This window comes from Poecilia latipinna, unplaced genomic scaffold (genome assembly GCF_001443285.1).
Source record: "Poecilia latipinna isolate Pla-1442-1.1 unplaced genomic scaffold, P_latipinna-1.0 Scaffold41, whole genome shotgun sequence".
Classification (NCBI taxonomy): domain Eukaryota; kingdom Metazoa; phylum Chordata; class Actinopteri; order Cyprinodontiformes; family Poeciliidae; genus Poecilia; species Poecilia latipinna.
In genome coordinates, this window is record NW_015112657.1 from 375,452 (window position 1) to 396,202 (window position 20,751).

At 38.5% G+C, this 20,751-nt stretch overlaps 1 protein-coding gene across 1 annotated transcript; it reads right to left on the reverse strand.

The window, feature by feature from the left end:
• Positions 1 to 193: 193 nt before the first annotated feature.
• Positions 194 to 14,177, reverse strand: igsf8 (immunoglobulin superfamily, member 8). Its single transcript, XM_015047609.1, has 8 exons — positions 14,015 to 14,177; positions 13,714 to 13,871; positions 10,701 to 11,081; positions 7,879 to 8,340; positions 5,381 to 5,559; positions 4,951 to 5,203; positions 3,416 to 3,862; positions 194 to 2,371 (listed from the first exon to the last, which is right to left on the reverse strand). The coding sequence occupies exons 2-8, from the start codon at positions 13,769 to 13,771 to the stop codon at positions 2,244 to 2,246; spliced, it is 1,908 nt and encodes a 635-aa protein (XP_014903095.1). The 5' UTR covers positions 13,772 to 13,871; positions 14,015 to 14,177; the 3' UTR covers positions 194 to 2,243.
• Positions 14,178 to 20,751: the final 6,574 nt, after the last annotated feature.

The window sequence follows — 20,751 nt, forward strand, 5'->3', positions numbered from 1 at the left end:
GAAATGTTCTGGTTTTACATACTTAACAATGGAAAATGTTGCAAAGCAGACCAAGAGCGCCTCATCCAACAGACTGGATTGTTGTCCTGGCTCCAGAATTAAATCTGAAATTATTACGATCTCTTCGGTTTCATCTGATACGAACGTTTTCAAGCTCTCTGAAAACAAAGCGGCAGAAAATTGAAACGACAAATCGCAATGAAAATCCAGATTGTTTTATTGGTGTTTAATCGGCTGGCAGGTTTGCCAAAGCACCATAAGAAACACAAGTGAGTGGCAGTACGATGCATTCAGGAATAGTGGAGCATGCCGTCAGTAAACAACTCTTAACAAAAAAAAATAAATTGAGAACATTTTACACAAATGCACATTTTATACAGCACTGCTTATATTTTTTTTTGACACTGTGCAAAAACTCTTCACAGAGGGGGCATCATTCACAGAGATCAGAGACTGGAAATGAATCGAATGCGAGCCACACGCAGCGTGGGGGAAGGGCGGCGGGATTCGCTGCAGCCATATACGGGGATTAGAGATGATTGCTGCCATCTGAAAACACATCCAGACAGCCCTGTCCTGCCTCCGCTGCTGCGTTCGCGTGCAACCGCGTTGGTGTGCAAGGGCATCGAGAGCGTGCATGTTGGGGAACAGGTCAGCTTTGGGTCTGGCACAAAGTGGCTCAGGAAGCAAGCATAGCTGTGACGTTACTCCAAACTGTCTTTGAACATCTATAATCAGGGGTTTTGGAAGCACGGCTAACGGAAGGCAGACAGTCTCCTGCAGAGAGAAAGAGACTCAAAGTCCATGCACATAATCTTACATGACCACACTTTCTTTAGGAGTGACTTTCAACAGGAAGAGGAGGATAGATTAAGTGTACAGACGCACTGAATCTGTCCAACACATTTTTGTGGGCTAGCAGTGGGAGCCATAGCCATAAAAAGCTTTCTAAAGAGCTCCGGACCACATGAGGACAAGAATGATGGAGATACTTAAGCCAAACTATCAGATCATATGGCTGGAAAACTGCAGCTTCCGTTAAACAACAAACACATGATTAAAAAAAAAGAGAGAGAGAACAAAACACAATTGTTATTCTGCAACTCAGAAGCATTAACCCCACAACGAGACAAAAAAAAGCAAAGAATTTGCTTTTTGGCTGGAAGATTACAGCGTAAACGATACCAAAGGGCTTTGGTCCCAGACTCGTTTTTGTCCAAGTGCTTTAAAGGAGCAGACTGCGGCAGCATGCTAATCAGAGGTACTTTACATAGAAACATGGTGCTGCAGCACCATAATACATTAAGTACATATAGCAGGCAGATTCAGCAAAGTTTGAACAGATTTCCACTCGGTGCAGACGGTGCCTCATTTAATCTTAGTCAAATGTATAAAACATAAACCTGCTTTGAAAGGTCTCAACAGAATGAAGCATCAACTGGTGCTTGACTGGTTTCCATGAGAAAGTTCCCAGCCATATGCCTCCTTGTTAAGTCACAGACAGACTGACGCTTTGTTTGCTTGCAGAGCTGCTCTGGGCTCTAGACGGCGGACTGTCCCTGCTCATTTTAAGAAAGTGGAGGCTCAGCATTCATGTGACTGTCAGTGAGGGCCTCAAGCCATGCACAGACATTTACACATTGTGGGAGGTTTGCATTCAAAATGAAAACACAGTTTAAAACAAGGAGCAAGCGGAAAAAATAATTATAATTATCCACATGAGCTCTGCACCAATAGTAAACATATAAAGACCTACATATCCAGCGTCGTATAAAAATAATCTGATGAGTTGAGTGGCATTGCTCTGTAACCCTTGACAATTTTTGACTGAGAAGTTCACTTCAGTGAAACCTGTACAGATTCCAGCTTCAAACCTCTTCAATAATCTTTACAAAACCTTATTTAGTTTGATCACAACTTAAAGAAGATGATGAAAAATGTGGTTTAGCATCACATGAAAACAGCTACCAACTCCACTTGAAAAGTGAAGCAGAGAAGTCAATGGTTCAAACCTCTTATGGGGGCAAGACGTGACATTGAGAGAGTAAAAAACAACAAAAAACATTTTGGCAGTAATTGTGAAACTCAAGTTCAAACACATAAAATCCATATTAAAATATGTCAAACTCCTTAATTTAGTCTTGAGGTCATTTTGGAGAGGGGTGACATTTTCCTGCCACAGTAATCTCTGCAGTACCTCTTCAGGTAGAAAAAGCCAACAAAGCTGTCGGCAGCACGGACGTCTATTTTGGAGCTCTCTGTCTTGCTAGCCGCTTCATGAAGCAGCAGGTTACGGTTGCGATGATGAAGATGCCGACAAACAAGGCCGATGAGACTCCGACCACCAGAGGGATGAGCAGGAGGTCAGCAGCTGGAGAAGCAGAGGAAAAAGTGGAGAGAAAGCTCCTATGTAAGACATCGAACTGCTTTAGTTCTGTTTTTCGATTGGATACATTTATAATTTGGTAACATGAATGTCTCAAAGTTTCAGGGCTTAAGGAATAAGAGCTTATTCCTACTGGACCTTTGTGCAAAAATATATATATCCTGTTTTTGCTTTTCCAACCTACTTAATTGTTTAAGATCCCCAAACTAATTATTGTATTACACACAGATAACCAGGTGCAAATGTGATTCTCAAAGCATAATTCCATTTACTAAAATAATTAAAAGGCTATGATCCAAACCAAACTGGATCTACATGAGAAGGTAAATGCCCCCTAAACCTAAACCCTGGTTTTGCCTTCCTTAAAAGCAACAACTGCCATTATATTTTTCAAAGATTACTTCTAGTCCTTTACATCTGTATGGAGGAATTGTGTCCACACTTCTTTGAAGAATTGTTTTCATGCGGCCATACTGCAGGATTTTCAAGCATGAGTGGCCCGTTTAGGATCAATCCACAGCATTGGAGTCAGATTTAGGTCCACAACTTGATTAGGGCACTGAGGAACTTTCATTTTTTCTATTTTAAGCCACTCAGAGGTGGAAATGCTGATGCACTCTGGATCATTGACCTGAAGGGTGTTTGAGAGTGAGATCACAAGCTGGTGGCTGGACATTTCTCCTTTAGTGCACAAAGCAAATAACAGTATTTATCTATATTTTTTCCTAGGCACAGACAGAAGGCTCAGCAACCTGATGTGAAAGGTGAAGAAAAGTACAAAGGTGGAATGAATTGACGCAGAATGTTCAGCTAATGTGGCAGGTCGCTGCATTAAATGTGACTGGCTATGCTTCAAGTTAGAATCACTAGTTGATTCCTCTAAACATTTAAAATAAATCTAGTTACTCTGCTAACCCCCAAGAATCTTTGTGCCGCTGCTCAGAAGTTCACTTGTCAAGGCTGGACCAAACAGTGACCAAATATTAGCAAATAACTGAGAAAATGTCCGTAATACAACAAGGCTCTCACCTCTGGCATACAGATAAACAGTCACTTCATTTGACTCTGCTTTGGCCCCCGTGTCGTACCAGCCTCCATGCGGATCCTGGCCCCACACTTCTGCACGACATCCATACACGCCCTGGTTCTCCACCGTCGCCATGTGAATCCTCAGCCTGTAGCTGACGGCAGAAAGCCGGTCGATGCTGATCTCGCTGTCGTTGACGTGGATATTTGATACACCATTGTACATCAGAGTAGCAATGAGCCTGGGCTGTGCTACGAGTTCAGCGTCTAAGGGAGCGCCACCCGAGTTCCTTGTGACGACGGGTTCAGGAATCGGCCGCCGCAGCCATTGCACTTGAACCAGCACCGGACCTGTGGTTGTCACTGTGGCGTTGCAGATCAGGGTGATGGTGCTTCCCCGTTTCAGCAGGGGGCCATGCGGGAGCCGAGCCACAGCTGAGACCAAAACATCTGAGGGGGAAAAAAACGACAACATCGAGAGATGAAAAATAGGTAAATAACAAAAATGGATGAAATTAATGAGACAAAAATCTACCAAACAAATTAATATTTGGCTGTTTAAGCTTTTTGAGCTCCTTCAGAATGACAACAATATCAAACGTGCCACCATGTAATACATCAAAAGAGATATTTCAGTGAATTTTATTTATTCCAAGTCCATAATAGCTATTAAGCAATGCAATTAAGTTCAAGGTTTTTAATTTAGCCTGTAGTTTGTTCTGACAGAGCACTAGAGTTTCAGTGAATACCAGGAAGGCTGAATGAAGCACAGGAAACTTGCTTAGCGTTATCTTTTGGAGAAAAGATTTTGTTCTGTCTTTTGACATGCTGCATCTGGAAAATGCACAAAGAGGCTAATGCTTTAGTAAAAATGGCTGAAATAGCTAATTTTAGATGCTAAAGACAGTTTAAAATGTCAGTATTAGAAGAATTGGGTCAATAATCAACAAAAAACCTCTCTTGTATATTGACTACTCTGTCACCACACACAACCTCTTTTCTGCTTCTAATATAAATAATTAATGACTGCTGTCAGCAGAAAGACTAGAAACAGGTTTTTACTGATGATGTTTTAATATTATAGATCTGTTTAATCCAGAAGCCTTAAATGAACAAAATCGATATCCACAAGTTATCGTCATAGACCAGAGAATGAACATTTTCGATTGGAGCATCAACATATTTCGTTAGGGTTTCTGAAAGCACAACTAGGGCTGCTCCATAGCAGATGATCCTGTGATGGTGATAATACTGGTTAATTTTGAGATGATTACTTCAGTTGCCTGTTTTCTTCTTTACTTTTTTTTTCTCTAATCTGTGAAAAAAAAACTAACATTTGTCATTAGTGTCCATTATTTAGTCACTGGATTCAGTCCAGCTGACTAAATATTACTACATTAGGAGGTAAAAAGCAATTTTACAACACTTGGACTACATCATTTAGCAATTATTGCCCTCCAAACAGTCATTTGCAATACGTGTCATTACTCCATCACCCTCTAGCTTCACACATTTTTTTGAAAAAATCTTAAGCTCACCTTTGGTCTTCAGGTTGACAGTGACACCCTCTGACCTCTGGGTGAGTGTTGCAGGAGTAGACAGACTGGGGTTTTTCCTGCCAGCATACACACTCACCACACAGCGATACACGCCTGAGTCGGCAGGCCGGGCTGAGAAGAGCTTTAAAGAGTACTTCCCCTCGGACACTTTCTCCATAGAACCGCCGCTGGCTCTGCTGAGGTCGTCTCCCCAGCTTACGGTACCGTCCGGGCTCATCCGAGCCACTTCAATCTCAACAGGAAGCACAGCAAGCCACCAGTCAGTAAGGAATGTAATGTAATTTCAGCTAATTGATGAGAATATTATGATTTATTCCAGTATTGAGTTCTACCATATAATAGAAAATACAATCTGCTACAATTAAAAACCATATTTGTAAATAAGTGAGCAAAATGAAAATGGCAGTACCTCCACTCCTCCGGTACCAACAGCATCACTGCTGACTGATCCTCTCTTCATCCACTGCACCAGCAGACCCGAGTTCACCTCAGACGCCAACCCCAACACCTCACAGGTCAGGATGAGAGGGGAGCCAACCTGGAGGGTCACCTCCCCCCGGGGTGAGGACGCGACACTCAGAGACTCCGCTTGAGAGAAACAGACACGGATTTGATGAAAACCAAACTCTTCTGAGTGCCAAGGCACAAACCGGCACTTGGACTGTGATTAAATAAATCTCTACAGGAAGTGAGATACAGCAGAGAGCAGTTTCCTAGAAGCAGGCTGCTTAAGCAGACTGTAAAATGCTCAACAGTGTGCCCTGCATTGGTATCCAACCCTCTTTACTCAAGTACTTCTTAAGAAAAAGCCAGTGAAACTAAATGCCTTCAGGAGCCATCTCATTAATAGAGAAAGCCCACAGTGTTAATTAATCTCAGCATAAATTCAGCTTTTCTGTGCAGGCCTCGGAGATTTGTTAGAGAACTAATTAACACGCAAATCCTGGGTTTTCAGCATCTCGAAGGCTACGGTTCAATCCATCAGCGGAAAATGGCTGTGCAAAAAGAACCAGCGAGGCAGCCAGGAAGCCAACTCTGGTGGAGCTGCAGATATGTACAGCTCAGGAGGGAGAATCTGCAAATCTGTCTATTCATTTTGTTTTTTACATTGTTCAAAGAAAGCCAAAAAAAAAAAAAAAGGTCTCATTTCAGTGGTTTCCATGCAGCCCAAACACAGCAAAACCTGTTTCTACGTAGTATTGATTCAGGGGGCTGAAGGCAGATGCACATCACACTTCTCAGATCTCAATTTCAGTAAAAACACGTCATCTTCATTTTTTCATTTCATGAGTATTTACTCCTTTGTGTTTACTCCTTTGTAACTTTTGGAAAACATTGTAGTCAGCTTAACTTGTGTGATAGTCGCTTTGTATTCAGGAATCCTCCATCTTTCCTGCCTTGGTTTGCATGTAAGTAAACTTAACTGGTGTAATAACAACACATCGATGTTAACCCACTGTGTGTGCAAGACTTGTTTAACAATGACATTTAAGTTAGCAAAAAGAGGCCATTGTATGAGCTGAACAACAAGAGAGACAATGGACAATAACATAAAGCCTCTCAGTGAGTGTCTTTAGAAAGGAAAACAATGCATGCACTGATAAGCTTAAAGTTTGACCTCAATCTTATCATAGAAAATGAGTCTAAATCTTTGCATGATGCGACAAAGCCCCTGATTATCTCTTTCTGCAACACAATCAAGTCTAAAATAATTAATTTGAAATGAAATGCATCAATAATAAGTTAAATTATTGAACTGAGAATCTGTACTGACAGCAGATATTTACCTTTTACTATATGTAACAGGTTAATGCATGATAGAAAAATATGCTTAAAGAGGGACTGCCCAACACAGCGGTGCTTATCTAAAAGAAATAATGGACATGCTGCTCTGACAGAAAGAAAGTTATCCTCTCTGCAGGCTGAAGGAGGCCAAGGTGGGAAAAAAAGATTATATAATCCTTCAGATCTGCTGCAAGGCCAGAGGCATCTATCCAGTCATACAGGCAGCCGGCTATTGACTTATTAAATCCAGCTGGATAAGCAAAAGGAGGCCAGCGTATTTAGACTGTCAGTCAGACAATCTGACTGCTGAGGCACCCAAGGAACTGCCAGAAATTAATTCATAACTACTTTAACCAAATGTCATTTTTAGTATTAAGGCAAGAATTTGTGTACATTTTTTTTTTTTTTTAGCACAGTTAATGATGTACGATGTATTAAGTTTTTTTTTTTTTTTTTTATAAAAACAGTTCCCACCTGAAGTTGGGATTTGGTGAAAACAATTTGCCCCATGACTTCCATCAACCTTTTCCATATCCAAGTTGTTAAGAGACTGGCAGCAAAATGAACACAAATGTTTATCCTATTATTTAACTCGCCAGCCAAGCACTCAGTTAAAGCATCTGCAACAAAAACTTGGAGCGCCTAAACTCTGGAAAGAGCCCGGGGTACCCAGTGACACTCGGAGCATAAACCAAGCCTGCTTTGCTGTTAGAATTTATTGCTATTTACAAACTTTTCCACAGCCTGGCTGAATATTGCTAGGACTGTTTATGAAAAAGGAGAATTATGTTGTTTTTCACTCGAGGCCTTGCTCCTGTTAAAGCTTTACTCATTGAGCATTTCAAGTGTTTTCCTAATTCCTGTCTTCAAAACGTTGCTTTTCATGAACATTTTTCAGAGCATTCTAATTTATTCTTATTTCCTTTTCACTGCAAATCCAAGAGTGTTTGGCCAACAAAATTACTAAGGTGCAGTTTGAGTCGGCATAAAGTTAAATTTTCCCAACTGGAGCTCTGAGGTAGTTTTTGAGTAGTAAAACACATCAGCAGTTGTGTTTTGTGTCGATTGTGTTTTTTGGCACCTGAAGCCTACACACAAAATCTGTTTCGCTTCCTTAATTACCTAGTTGCTGAATGGTCAAGTTGCCAATATCCAGGGTCCTTTGAGCAATCCTCTGCCACATTCGATCAGGGTCCCTAATCCACTGTGAGGCTTCACAGAAATACGACCCAGCGTCATCGGGCTGCACCGCCTTCATCTTCATCACGTACAACCCCTGTCCGCCCTCTCCGTTCCTCTTCTCCAGCGTGATCTCTCCGTCATCGTAGCGTTTCTTGTAGAACCGTCCTGGAACAACCCCTAGAAGCTTGTCGATGGAGATGATCTCTCTAACTGTGCTGACCTCGCTGCCATCGCCGCTGTCTGAGCGCTCGCCGCCACCCCGCTTCCCGAACACAATGGACAGATGGGTGAGTTGCTCCGACTGGATGCTGGATGAGCACGTCAGAGTTAATTCAGATCCTTCAGGAACAGGCTGGCTGGTTAGGGAGCGAATGTAGCTGATTTGGAGTGAGTCTGGAATCACTGTGGGGCAACAAAACAGAAGGAAAAAAGCACAGACTAAAAAGACTCCGCTAAGACAGTTTGCTGAAAACATATGTCACCGAACAGATTTCTTGTATTGTCTTACTTTTACACACAGGGGCAGAATTGTGCATTTTCCAGACATATACTGCTATTTTGTGGCACAATTGTTATAAACATGCTGTAAATATCAATTTAACGTTTTGGATTTGTTTCTGTCTTTTTAAGAAGCTCCTGCGCTTTCCGACGCTGCCTTCGGCATCAACATCATGACAACAATGACAAAAAGAAACCGCCCCCTAAATTTAACAACCAGCTCTGCCGCCCTTTGCAGCAACAAATGTGATCATTTATTTTTTACAATAATGTGAAGAAATTGTTGGCCCATTCTTCTTTTCAGAAATGTTTTCCTTCTGCCACATCAGAGGGTTTTGAAGCATGAAGGTTATGCCACAGCATTGAAAATTAAAGTTAGTGTTTTTTGCTTCTTTTTTTTAAGATGTGGTATTTCTACACCCAATTTAACAAAAACATTTCACTTTTGTTTTATAATGTATTTTTTTTCAAAAGACTTGGGGATCACCAAGATGTATTTTAGTGCACGAGTGATTTATTTACTCAGGTTGTCTTGGTCCAACATCCACTTTTGTTTTGAACATTTAAAATGAACACAGAAACAAAAATAGAAGACATATGAAAGAGAGCAAATGGTTTTACATACTGCTGTATTCACTCTGAATTAAGAAAAAGGTAATGGCAACGTGCAGCTGAAACGTTTACCACAAGGAGCTTCAGTGAGAGAAATGAAAAGATAAGCTGGAATGAGGAATGCTGCTGGGAACCAAGTCCAGCCCTCGTTCCCATTAGTCAGAAAACATTCATCTGGTTGATGTAAAGATAAGATCCACTCACCGTAATCTCCACAACGTGGAAGACGGCTATTTTCCTCTGATATGCATCATAGTTACTCTAGAACTAGTCTAGTTACAACGAAATCAGACCTGTCTTATTTGGAGAAAAAAAAAATTAATAACTACTTTTGATAGCTTATGCAAAAGTGCACTGGTAGATTTTCTTATAAAACAACCAAATATATTGGTTCAATACTAGTGCACTTTTCCTTACTTCAAACTTGACAATCGAAAATCGAATGTGAATCAACAATCCCGTTCCTCAAAATATACATGAAAGACATGATCTTGCTACAAAACATTAGCATTGATTATATTTTTTTAAGCCCTCTTGGCATTATGTGACTTGTTACCACATCTCTTTATATTTAAATTACATTAATTCATAAAATATACTTCAGTTCTATATATTTGCCTTGCTGATTATGCAAGTCAAAAAAATATGCAGACTGGTCCCACCATAAAGCATTTTTTTGCCAACTAAAACTTAGCTATTTTTAATTAAGTTAAACATTTAAGTATTTGTTTTCTAACCACCAGGTATTAGTTGTAAGAAAGGAGTCGGTGGTGTTAATATTTATTAATGTGTAAATATTTATCAAAAAAGTTTATTATTATTGTAGCCAAACAAACAAGCAGCTTTGCTAATTAGTCTACTATAAAAGGTTAACTTTGTGTTTTTTACTGAGTATGTTCTACGTGATTTATCCCATAAATTTTATGCTGCATGAATGATGACGAAGTAATCTGTCTACATCTTTTTTGTTAAAAAAAGACGTAATTTTAATGAGGCAAACTGTTTTTAATATGTAAACGAAGCAATATTCTATGCAAAATCGCAATAAGCATAAAGCTTCTTTGTCATTAACTCTTGATTTTTTTATTTTTGTCCCAATCATTTTTGAAAATGAAACTCTTTTGAATGAGAATTTTTTTTTCTCTTGTAGTTTATAGTTTTGGTCTCCTAGCCTATGAGCTGTCAGTCAGTTAGTCTGTGTATTGTTGCTGACGTGTGAAGTATCTTCTGAACATCAATGCTTGAAGTCTTCTAGTAGTGAAAAACACAGTTTATTAGCTGGGTAATGGGGATAACAGTATTTATTCCGTGGAAACAACCTTTTAATTTTTTATTTTAGTTTTAATTCAGCTTTTAATGTTATATATTGTGACTCCGTAGCCATTTTGTTTCCAGATAATCAGTAACATTCCATTTTCCAAGTGTAACATAGAAAATACTTGTGTTCAAGGTTATCTTGGTTCTGCAACTTCAACAAATTAATGTTTATATTTCCAATCAAACTGTTATTTGTGACAACATTTTAACATAAAATCTTCTGTTGGAGTCACAAATACATACTTTATAGAACTCTCTACAAAAGACTGCCTTGATTATAAAAGGCAACCAACTTTGCAACTACATTCAGAGAAATTTGCACTAGCTTGTTTTACCTTTGACAGGAACCAACGCGCTGTAATTTCCCTGGTAGGTGCTGTCCGTGCTGGGTGTATAACACTCATATTTCCCCTCATCTTCAGCTCGAAGCCTCTGGATCACCAGTCTGACCTTATCCCCCGAATCTCTCTCAATCCTCACCTCCCCATTCCTCACTCTGGCCTGGAATGGGGCATATGGAAAACCTTTGTCCCTGGTGGACACCACTCCTATCTGTTTTCCTCCAGCATCATTCCTATAAAGGAACCACTCAAATTCTTGGGTACGTGAACCTTCATATCCGGACACTTGACATGGCAGGGAGAGACGGAATCCGGCAACACGGAAAAGTGGTCCAGTGGGAAGAGTCACGTCCCGGCACATAGCATACTGGAACACTGTGATAAACGGAGAAGGAAAGAAAGTTTTGTGTAAACTTTGGTAAGTTATAGTTGCATCAAATGAATAACGTCTGGAATAGATGACTGATTATGCAAATAATAAATTAAAATGGTGTGGATAGGAGCCGTGAAGGTTAGTGCTCGCAGTGAGATTCCTGTTAATATGACTAAGGGAAGTCAGCGGGCCCAATTTCAAGCTGGTAGAAACTGAGTAAATACTTATGTAAACAGAGGAACTAAATTAAATGAGGAAGATACAAAATGTTGAGAAATGTTACAAGTTATTCATCAACCAGCATTATGCCTGTTTAGTAAACATGTCTTTGGTTCCAAGCAGAAATATTCAGCATGAGTTCCTCAGGGCTGAGATCAGCCAGGTTCATTGTTTTCTACTGAGCCTCTTTGGTTTTAAAAATAAAAATACCCTTTTTATGATAGTTCCATTTAAAGATAAATCTGGTCCTTTCAAACACTTTAACTCTCAGCATCTGAAACTCACATATGCTACAATTGAATATATATATATATATATATATATATATATATATATATATATAAGAAAAATCCAAGGAAAAGTTTTAAAGGATCAAAAGGCTAAAGAAATTTGAACATTACAAGCAAAACAAAACAGAAAGTCACCAAAGAATTACTTAACAGTACCAATTCATGAGATAACTATTTGAAAATGTATCATAATCCAAGACAAAAAGAAAAAGCAGAATGACATCTTTAGTAATGTCTGAAACGAGCGGTAAAGTTCACAATGAGGACATCTTTATATAATTTATGCTTTGTGTCAAATAAAACAAGCCAAACAGACAGCTCATCTTGTGATTAAATGTTCATGTCATCAGTCCTTGAAATTAAAAATAATTGAATACTTCTTTGATACATGACACCATTTCACCAAAAATTTAAAGTTCATAAAATATGAATCCCTTTGGCCACATCTCTTGAACAAAGGAGCATAAAAATACTAAACTACTGCAAAGCAAAAATACCCAACAACACCCACAGGTTATGCTATTAAATTGGTGTCAGTGCAGTTATCGATTTGCCCAGAAAGCAAGAGCTAAGGCAGCTGAACTGCTGCTGTGTCTTTCCAAAGCAACTGCAAACAAGATTCTGTCCTAAGAGACTGCAGATATATCCACCACTCACCTCTGACTAACCCTCCTTAAGACTCTTAACTACCGTAACAACAAGGAAAAACTAGGTGAGGCAGTTGTTTCTGTCCACTGTTTGTGTGGGGGTGTGTACAGTACTGGAACAACTGGACCTTTTACCAAAAGCAAGGCCTCGCCTGATGACAGACACACATACAAACCCCACACAGATAATGACATGGGAGACTAGAGGGAGGCTTAAGCGGATCAAGTCCTAATTAACATTGGACTCAGCCTGATAGAGCTGGGGGACACCACAGCTCGTCACAATACTCGATGCTGTATGGATCAGACCCCATGCATCAGGGACCTGGGGGGCATTTTCTGAACCAAAACAAACACAGAGATGGTTGTTGCACCTATTGATCTAAAAGCTCCATAGGAAGATGGTCCTGTTATTATGGAGCTAAAAGGTGAGGGAATACTACACATACCCATGTCCAATATTCAATAAATTAAAAAAATATATATCGTGATGAGTCTCATTTGTCAGATTAAAAGTACCTTTTGAAAGTAACCTTTAAGCAGGTATTAACCTCTTAACTGTCGCCCTCAAAATGCTTACATGTAAGTGAATAGGTCCAAGAGGACACAGAATGTGTCATCGTCATGACAGTTAAAATGTAACTATGGGTGCTGTGGTGACGCAGGGGCGGAGCAAATAAAAATATCTACTTCTCCATGCATGCTTTACAAGTCCTTTTTTCTTTAATGTAAACATTATAATGTTCAATCTCTGGACATTGTACCAAACATATGAGATGAACCGCAGAGCTTTTGGTGAGCAAATTGAGGATACTGCATGTTTAAGACATAAAATAAGCTCTAAAAGACAGAGTGTGCTGTAGCCCTGCAGAAGATAGTGAGGGGAGCGGAGAAGATCATTAAAGTGTCAACTTCTTAAACCGCTGCCACACTTCAACATCAAAGCTGCTGCATTATTGAATTTATTTGATATTCTTCGTCTGCTTTAAGCTTTGAAAAATGCATCTGTTAAATTATTTCTCACATTACTATCAATCCCTGTAAATGTCTTGCTTCATTGTGGTCCATTAGCCACACAATGCAATCACATCAAACTAATTAGAGCTTAAACCACCAAGTCAAAACAAAAGCTCTCCAATAAAACATATGATCAATCTAACAAACACTGCGCATAAAATGCCAACGTTCAGGACTTTATGAAATGGAGGATGAGAAAAGAAACACCTGTGGGGGAAGTGCAGTATCCAAACAGTCAGAAAGGTGATTGCTTCACAGGTAATAAACCTCACTGTGTGCATAATGGGTGTGATTCAAATTCTCACCGGTGAGTTGATAATTCGTATAAGACTGGAGCATTAGAATAACGCAATCTGCTGTATATTACATCAGAATAAAAAGGATTTGTTTAGTAAGCCGTCTCCTTCTGTGACAGATGGCGAGGCGGTTGGGAGACAGAACACAGACGCGGATGGACTCACCCCAGTGCACAATTACGAATAATGCTGTTTTCATCTTCGGAGCCATCATGGTCCTCATCTTCTTCCCCCCTCCTGAAGTCCAGATGGATTATGTTGATCCAGATCTCTCTCTCCTCGTTCCTCTCCCCGTTTACCGCCGATCATAGTTCACACCAAACCTGCCGTGGGTTCCATTAAAAAAATAAATAAATAAAAATACTGAAAAATCTGCACAATTAGCGCCAACTGGAATAAGAAGAAGAAGAAGAAGAAGAAGAAGAAGGCGCCGAATGAATGAAAATGCAGGAATACACATGCAAACCTGTAAATTTATTCGCCCATTTTCCATGCACCACCTCCATCAAATACGTCGACTACTCCATATTATGTTTTCAGATCATACCGCCTCGCCGTCCATTCTTACCACAGGGCAGGGGGCTGGGCTGCAGCTTGGACGTGTGTGTTTGAAGGGGAGAAGGAGTGGTTGGTCACAAGAAGGTGGAGCTTAAATGTATTAGAAAATGAACCACGGTTGGACGATGGCGTTTTGAGCCAATCACAGTTTAGAGGATGGAGGGGGGAGGTGAGGGAGAAGCCAACAAAGAGAAGTTGAAAAACCACTAGAGGGTGACAAAAGAAAGCATAACAAATCTGTGATTTTGAAGTCAGGTATTCGTTTAATAAAGGCTATATAAAGCCATTATTATTTATGTCTGTAAACTATGTTTGAAAAACAAGTATCACAGCATTATAAGTGGTGAGTGTTTTAAAGACCAAAAGTTTCCAAACTGACAGAAATCTTTTTTTGTTGTTGTTGTTTTACAAATTAACTTAAAGGTCACTGCTTCATTTTTGTCTTGGTGGAGATTTCCAATTTGCATTTGTTGCATGAATAGTGATAAAATGAAAATGCACGTAATGTAAAAGTAAACAAAATCTTTAAATAACTAAACATATTTTTGCACTGTTCTTTAATCCTTTCAATGAGTTGCAGAATAATAAATTTTATTGGGAATTTTGCTTAAAATCTTTTTTGTCAACTAAGGCTTCCTCTAACTACACACATTATCATCATCTGGCTTTACGAAAAAAAAAAAAGGATGAGGATGCTGTTGGTAAGGCTGCACCCAAATCAACCATTTCATCAAGAAGTTCAGCTGCTGTGAAGAAAGCTTTAGGTTTCAGGAAGCAAAGCCATCCTCCAAAGAGGTTCTGGCTAAGGCCGTGGTTGTCCAGTACCTCTGTGCTGGGCAATCACTGCCTTGGGACTAGCAGAAAACAAGTGAGACTGAGATTTGTCAGTACTGGTCTGGTCATTGGTGTTAAAAAGGACTGAAAAGAACCAATGTCTCTCCAAAACAATCTTCAGAGAAAGACTGAAATACTGCTGGAAGTGTCAGAACAGATCTGCAAAGGACTGAGGAAACACTATTTTCTCAAACAAGACCCATTTTAGACTTTGTGTTACAGGAAAAAGGAGTCTGGACAGGAAAAAAAAAAACATTAGCCCTTTCATGAGTTTCGACTACAATTTCTCTCAAAATATTGCCACAAATAAAGAATGCATTATAAAACCCTCAAGGAGCAACTTTGCCCTATGATTCAGAGGTATTCTATCAACCAACGATGTTTTTTTCTGCACAACAGAGCATCATGCCACAACGTTAGCATTCTGGGTCTGTAGCCAGGAAACTCTTCGGATCCTAACCTCAATGAGAAGCTTCTGACATTTTGTATATATCTGATGTATTACTCCTATGAAACACATGAATGACTTCTTATTAAACTTCATTTTACTACTGAAGCATTTGATAAAACAATCAAAGGCCTCATCCATAAACAACCCTTTTATTGCTTCGGATTGCGTCAGTAAATCTCTGAATGTAAATTTGCGGAAAATGACAACTTTGAAGAAGATGATCTAAAAAAGCAACACTTACAAATGAGTATTTTAAATCACAACGTGCATGATGAAACAGAATTTAAACTACACACTACTAAAAAGTTTCCAGGTAAAATGAAGCCCTATAACTTATTTGAAATGCAAAAAATAAAGTATTTAACTCCAGCTGAATGCTTGAAACCTAAACAAACCTGAGTGTTCATCTTTATAATATATGTTAAAATATGTAATAATTTAATTATTTGAAAAAAATATGCAAATAAACTATTATGTAAAGAGAAAAATACAAGGAAAACATGTAAACCAATTTGTAAGTGCAGCTGCCTTTGACTTAAATGATTGTGTATAATATTAAGTGCTATGCTAAGTGTTTTCTAAAGTAGCTGCATCAAAAAAGAGTAATAAAGTTTAATTTGATTAATACAATTCTTCTGATTTTTGTGTTAAGAGGAGAAAGTAATCAATCTCAGTTATACTTTGCTGCCTGTAGATTTGAGCAAACTTTCTTTTTTATTTCCTGATAAACTCTGATTCTCCGAATTCAACCTGTCTAAAATATTTTCATTATTGTATAAGGCTGATGGAAAAACATCACCACAGGCCAACAAAAATAAAATACATGAGCTGAATGTCTCCATCAACCACAAGATGGAGACATTCAGTTGCCAAACTGGCAAGGCTTTACGTTTCAGGTTGCAAAGTAAACTTTTCATTTACATACATCAAATCAATTTGTTCTTTTTAATGTAAGGAAAAGTCGCAGTAATGTCTGTTTGTGAAATAAAGCATTTATCAATACCAATATTGATTGTTTTATAGTTCTTAAAGTATTCAAAATTATCATGATTTTATTAAAATCCATTTAAAATATCCGACTTTTAATAAAGCCCAAGTTAATCTGAATAATTTATGTGCACTCTGCAAAAGCAGTTTCACGCTTTTTCTTCATTTTGACACTCATCGAAAATGATGATAATGTGTTTCTTACTTTAACTGAAGTAGCGTTCACTGTAAGTTCTCACTGTATTGTATGACATTCATTAGCGAGTAATCACACTCAGATTCATTCTTTCAGGAAACATCTGGGCACCCTGTCTACCGTCCTTCTTTCCTCCCATTTCTCCCTCTCCTCACTTTGAGCTACATGGAAACCTGGACGACTTCACAGCGTGGCTCGGCAGCTACAGAGGAAGTCATTAGGGTATTCTGGGTTAACAAGGCGGCAGGCAGGATATGCAGACTTCAGCAGGAGCGCACACCAACACTGAGGGATGGCACTCATGCAGAGAAAACTTCCTCGGTCTTCTAATATATCACAATTTTAACCGAGTTGGACAGCTAGAACATGATGTAGTGTGTTTCGCTTCCAGGGAAGTAAAATGAACCTCAGGAAGCTGTGCTAATCTTCCTGTACTCTAAGCTACAGAATATTTATGTGAATGACTCATAAGAGGAAATACTAAAATCTAAAAGTCTTCTGAAGTTATGTTCTCTACTTTTGCAAATAAACTTAATTTTTTTTTTTACTCGTGAAACTTTTATTCTTCAATCAACCAATAATCACATCCTTTTTAAAAAATCATTACTCAATTTGTAATTGAGAGTCATTTGACCACAAAGATATTAATGACAATTTAAATGAAAATTATTTTTTTCTGATTTCTGTGTACTTGGATACATATCCAACTTCACTGAATTTCACATGGCGTGCTGGACCTTTATTAAACAAAGCTAAATTAAATAAATTCATAAATATAATTAAACCACTCATAAGCTACAGTGTGTAAGAAAATGTTTGGATAGATTTGAGTTAATTTGCTCAGGTTTTTGTCCACTTGGAGGCAGCAGAGTTCAGTGATCCTGAGGTGTCTGGCAGACTAAGAGGCGACCACTGAAACTATTGCTTAATTGCTGAAGATCATGAGGTTGTGAACAACACAGACGTGTTTCATGATGTTCCATTAACACCACAGAAAATTATCCTATTTCCATTTATGTTGGTGCTTTCATACAAGCTATTTGTTGGTAAAATGCACCGTAACCTTTATTTGACTTCTTTGCTGAAAACAGTAGATTTGTGTGGCAAAAAGAAACAGAGCACTTTGAGACACTGGGCTCTTTATGGACCCTTGGAGGGTTTTATCTGCGAATAACTGAATGATCATATGATGAAATCTATTTCACCCCATCTCATCAAATGCATCATTTCTGATACATACATATAGACATATAAAGAAATTAGGACACCCCATTGCTCTTTTTGCACAAAATGGGAAAATAAACATGCCCTGCGACAGACTGGCAACCTGTCCAGGGTGACCCTGCCTCTCGCCCGGAACGTTAGCTGGAGATAGGCACCAGCACCCCTCCTGACCCCACTAAGGGACAAGGGTGTAAAGAAAATGGATGGATGGATGGAGAAAATAAACACTTTTAGGAAAAATGTTAGCTATTTCTGGAAAATAAAGTAATTCAAATACAATTAAACTATGAAAAATAATCTTGTTTTTCTCAATAAACAAGAGATATTAACCAAAATGTCTATTCAGACAGAGTATATACCCCCTTACAGCTAGTGTTATGACCTTTGGCTGAAATTCAGTGAGGTGTTTCTCTTAGTGCTCCACCACATTCTGACATTGGTTTAAGGAAAATCTGTTCCAATCCTCACTCTCTGCAGTGGAATGCTTTAGGGGTTTCCTACAACCCACTTCAAGTCACCTTGCAGGAACTTAAAGGTGTGGGCTCAGACTCTGCCATTCCAAGATCATTTCTTGGTTTTAGGGCTGCATGGTGGAAGTTGGTATAGCAACAAGGAGCTGGGTTCAAATTATGGTCAGGGTCTTTCTGACATGGAGTCACTTTGTGTGTGGGTTCTTTCTGGTTACCTGTTGCCGCAGTTTAAAAACATATGTTATGTTAATTGGTCTCTCTAATTTGTGTGTGCATGGTTGTTTCTCTTGTGTCTCTCTATGTTGCCCTGTAAAGACTGGTGACCTGTCCAGGATGTACTCATTCTCTCTACCAACGACCCCTGGAGAGAGAGGCCAGTCACCCTGTAAGGAGTTGGATGGATGAACAGTTTTCATCCAGGCCTTGATGGATTTACAATAATATTTAGGTTTATTGTCATGTTGAAAGGTTCTGCTTCAATTAAAAAAAACAATTTAAACTGATGCTCTCACATTATTGAATTTAGTTTACATCATCTTGTCTTTTATTCTAGAATTCAAATGGTCTCTAGAAGTCCTGGTCTTTATCTACACTCTCTCTGGCAAAACTTCCTCTGGCCAATTTTAGTCCTGCATATCTTCCATAAAAGTTAAACTTGTTCAGTCTCCTTCTGATTGGGGCATGCAGTTTTACATAAACAGAAGCAGGAAAATGTTGTAGCTCCAGTGAAGATATCTGAAAGTTATTGGAGACAGTGAATTCACTTGGCTAGCAACATCTGGGGCTGTTCTTTAGTAGCTAAGCTAATCAAAATTATTGTTTGAGGATTAAACAAATTTGAGTAAAGATGTGATGATCATATGCACCTGATGTGGTCCTCCCATGTATAATTTTATGGGGTGTCCTAAATTATTATTCACACACACACAAAAAAAGAAAACAACATTTTCTTACTCTTTGCAAAAATTCTTTGATTTTTCTTTGGCTTCTTTTGTTTATTTGTAATAATTCAAAATTTGTTAATATTAAAAGTGTTAAAAGTCACACAGGCTGTTGTTGGTCCTCATTTTTCACAATTGTATTTCTAAAACCTCAACATCTTTACCAAAGTAGACCAGTTATACTAAATTATATATTTAATGGAGCCCCACTTGTTGCTTCCAATATTACGCAAAAAAAAGGTTAACATCAGATTTAGTATGTCACTTCATTCTTTAAATAAGAAAACAATCCCACATATTAGGCAATCCATTGCTTTTCCTTTTGATATGAGTAAGGATGTGAAAACAGCTAGAAGTATTCCCCAGACAGCACCTTCTCACATATAATGCATATGTCATATGCATATATATTTATCATTGTTCAACAGATTTTGTTGAATTTAGTTAATTTCTGTGTGTTTATTATTGCTTGAAAGATGTTGTCATGTTAGTTCATTCTTTTAGTTTGTTAGTTTATGTTCTGTTCTTTGTGCTGTTTGGTTTCTTTCTCTTAGATGAGTGTTGGTCTTTCCCCCTTGGTTTGTGGTTTCTTTTTGTCTAGTTAAGCTTCCTTGGAGTGAATTATTCATCTCCCCTTCAGTCTGGCTGTTTGATCTCCTTGCAAGCTGTTCCTAATGCCCAGACCAACTCACCTGAATTCAATGTCTTCCACTCTCATCTCAGTATATAAGGTCACTGGTTTCCATTGTCCTTTGTTGGTTCTTTCTGTTACAGTGACTGTGGTCTCCATTTCATCCACTTCCTGTGATTTTCCTGTAAGTTTTGTACTTTTATCATTGAAGAAGTCTGTTTTTGCCACAATAAGTACTTGGCAAAAAAAGTACTGGCTCTTAAGCCACATGTTTCAGATCCCTGGCCTAACTATGCAAAAACAGAGATTATAAAACACTATCAAGACAAACCACATGCACCTAGATGTGAAAAACACTTCTAGTCATTTACTTAGGACTTCTATGTACATTTTGCTAAATGGTGATTTCTTTTCAAACCACCACAAAAGAAAATTGTAAAATTTATGTAAAAGAAATTGGTCCATTTTTTTTTTTTTTTTAAATAGTAGACGCTGTTTAAATAAGTAATTTTCTTGGACACAAAAAGTAAATTTCAAGAGGGAAAATATAAGCTAAGAAAAATCAATTTATTAAATATGATTAAAAGTAGAAATGTAGCTGAAATTAGTTCAGTTCTTATTAAGGGATACTTACAGTAATGGTAATTGATGCTGCTTTATTTGAAGCAAAATATATATATCAAATCATGACCCAATCAGATTTTTTTTTCAGGATGGAATCTATTCTTTCATAATTTTTGCCCTCTCACCTTCCTCTCTTGCCCTCACTCCCACTCTGTCTCTTTCAAGGCCACTGCAGACTAAACTGTGACTCGGTGCAGACCGTCTCTAATTACTTTGTAGTACAGTCAGTGCTCTCCTGTCATCGCAGGGACCTCATCATGATTGTAGACTGAATCCTGTGACTGTGT

Bases quoted from the DNA above. Each gene is read 5' to 3' on its own strand.
- igsf8 (XM_015047609.1), bottom strand. From the start codon at position 13,771: ATGAGGACCATGATGGCTCCGAAGATGAAAACAGCATTATTCGTAATT. The intron at 8,341-10,700 runs GTAAAACAAGCT...GTTGCCCCACAG, and splicing joins CGCGTTGGTTCCTGTCAAAG to TGATTCCAGACTCACTCCAA. The intron at 5,204-5,380 runs GTACTGCCATTT...CTTCCTGTTGAG, and splicing joins TTGGTACCGGAGGAGTGGAG to ATTGAAGTGGCTCGGATGAG.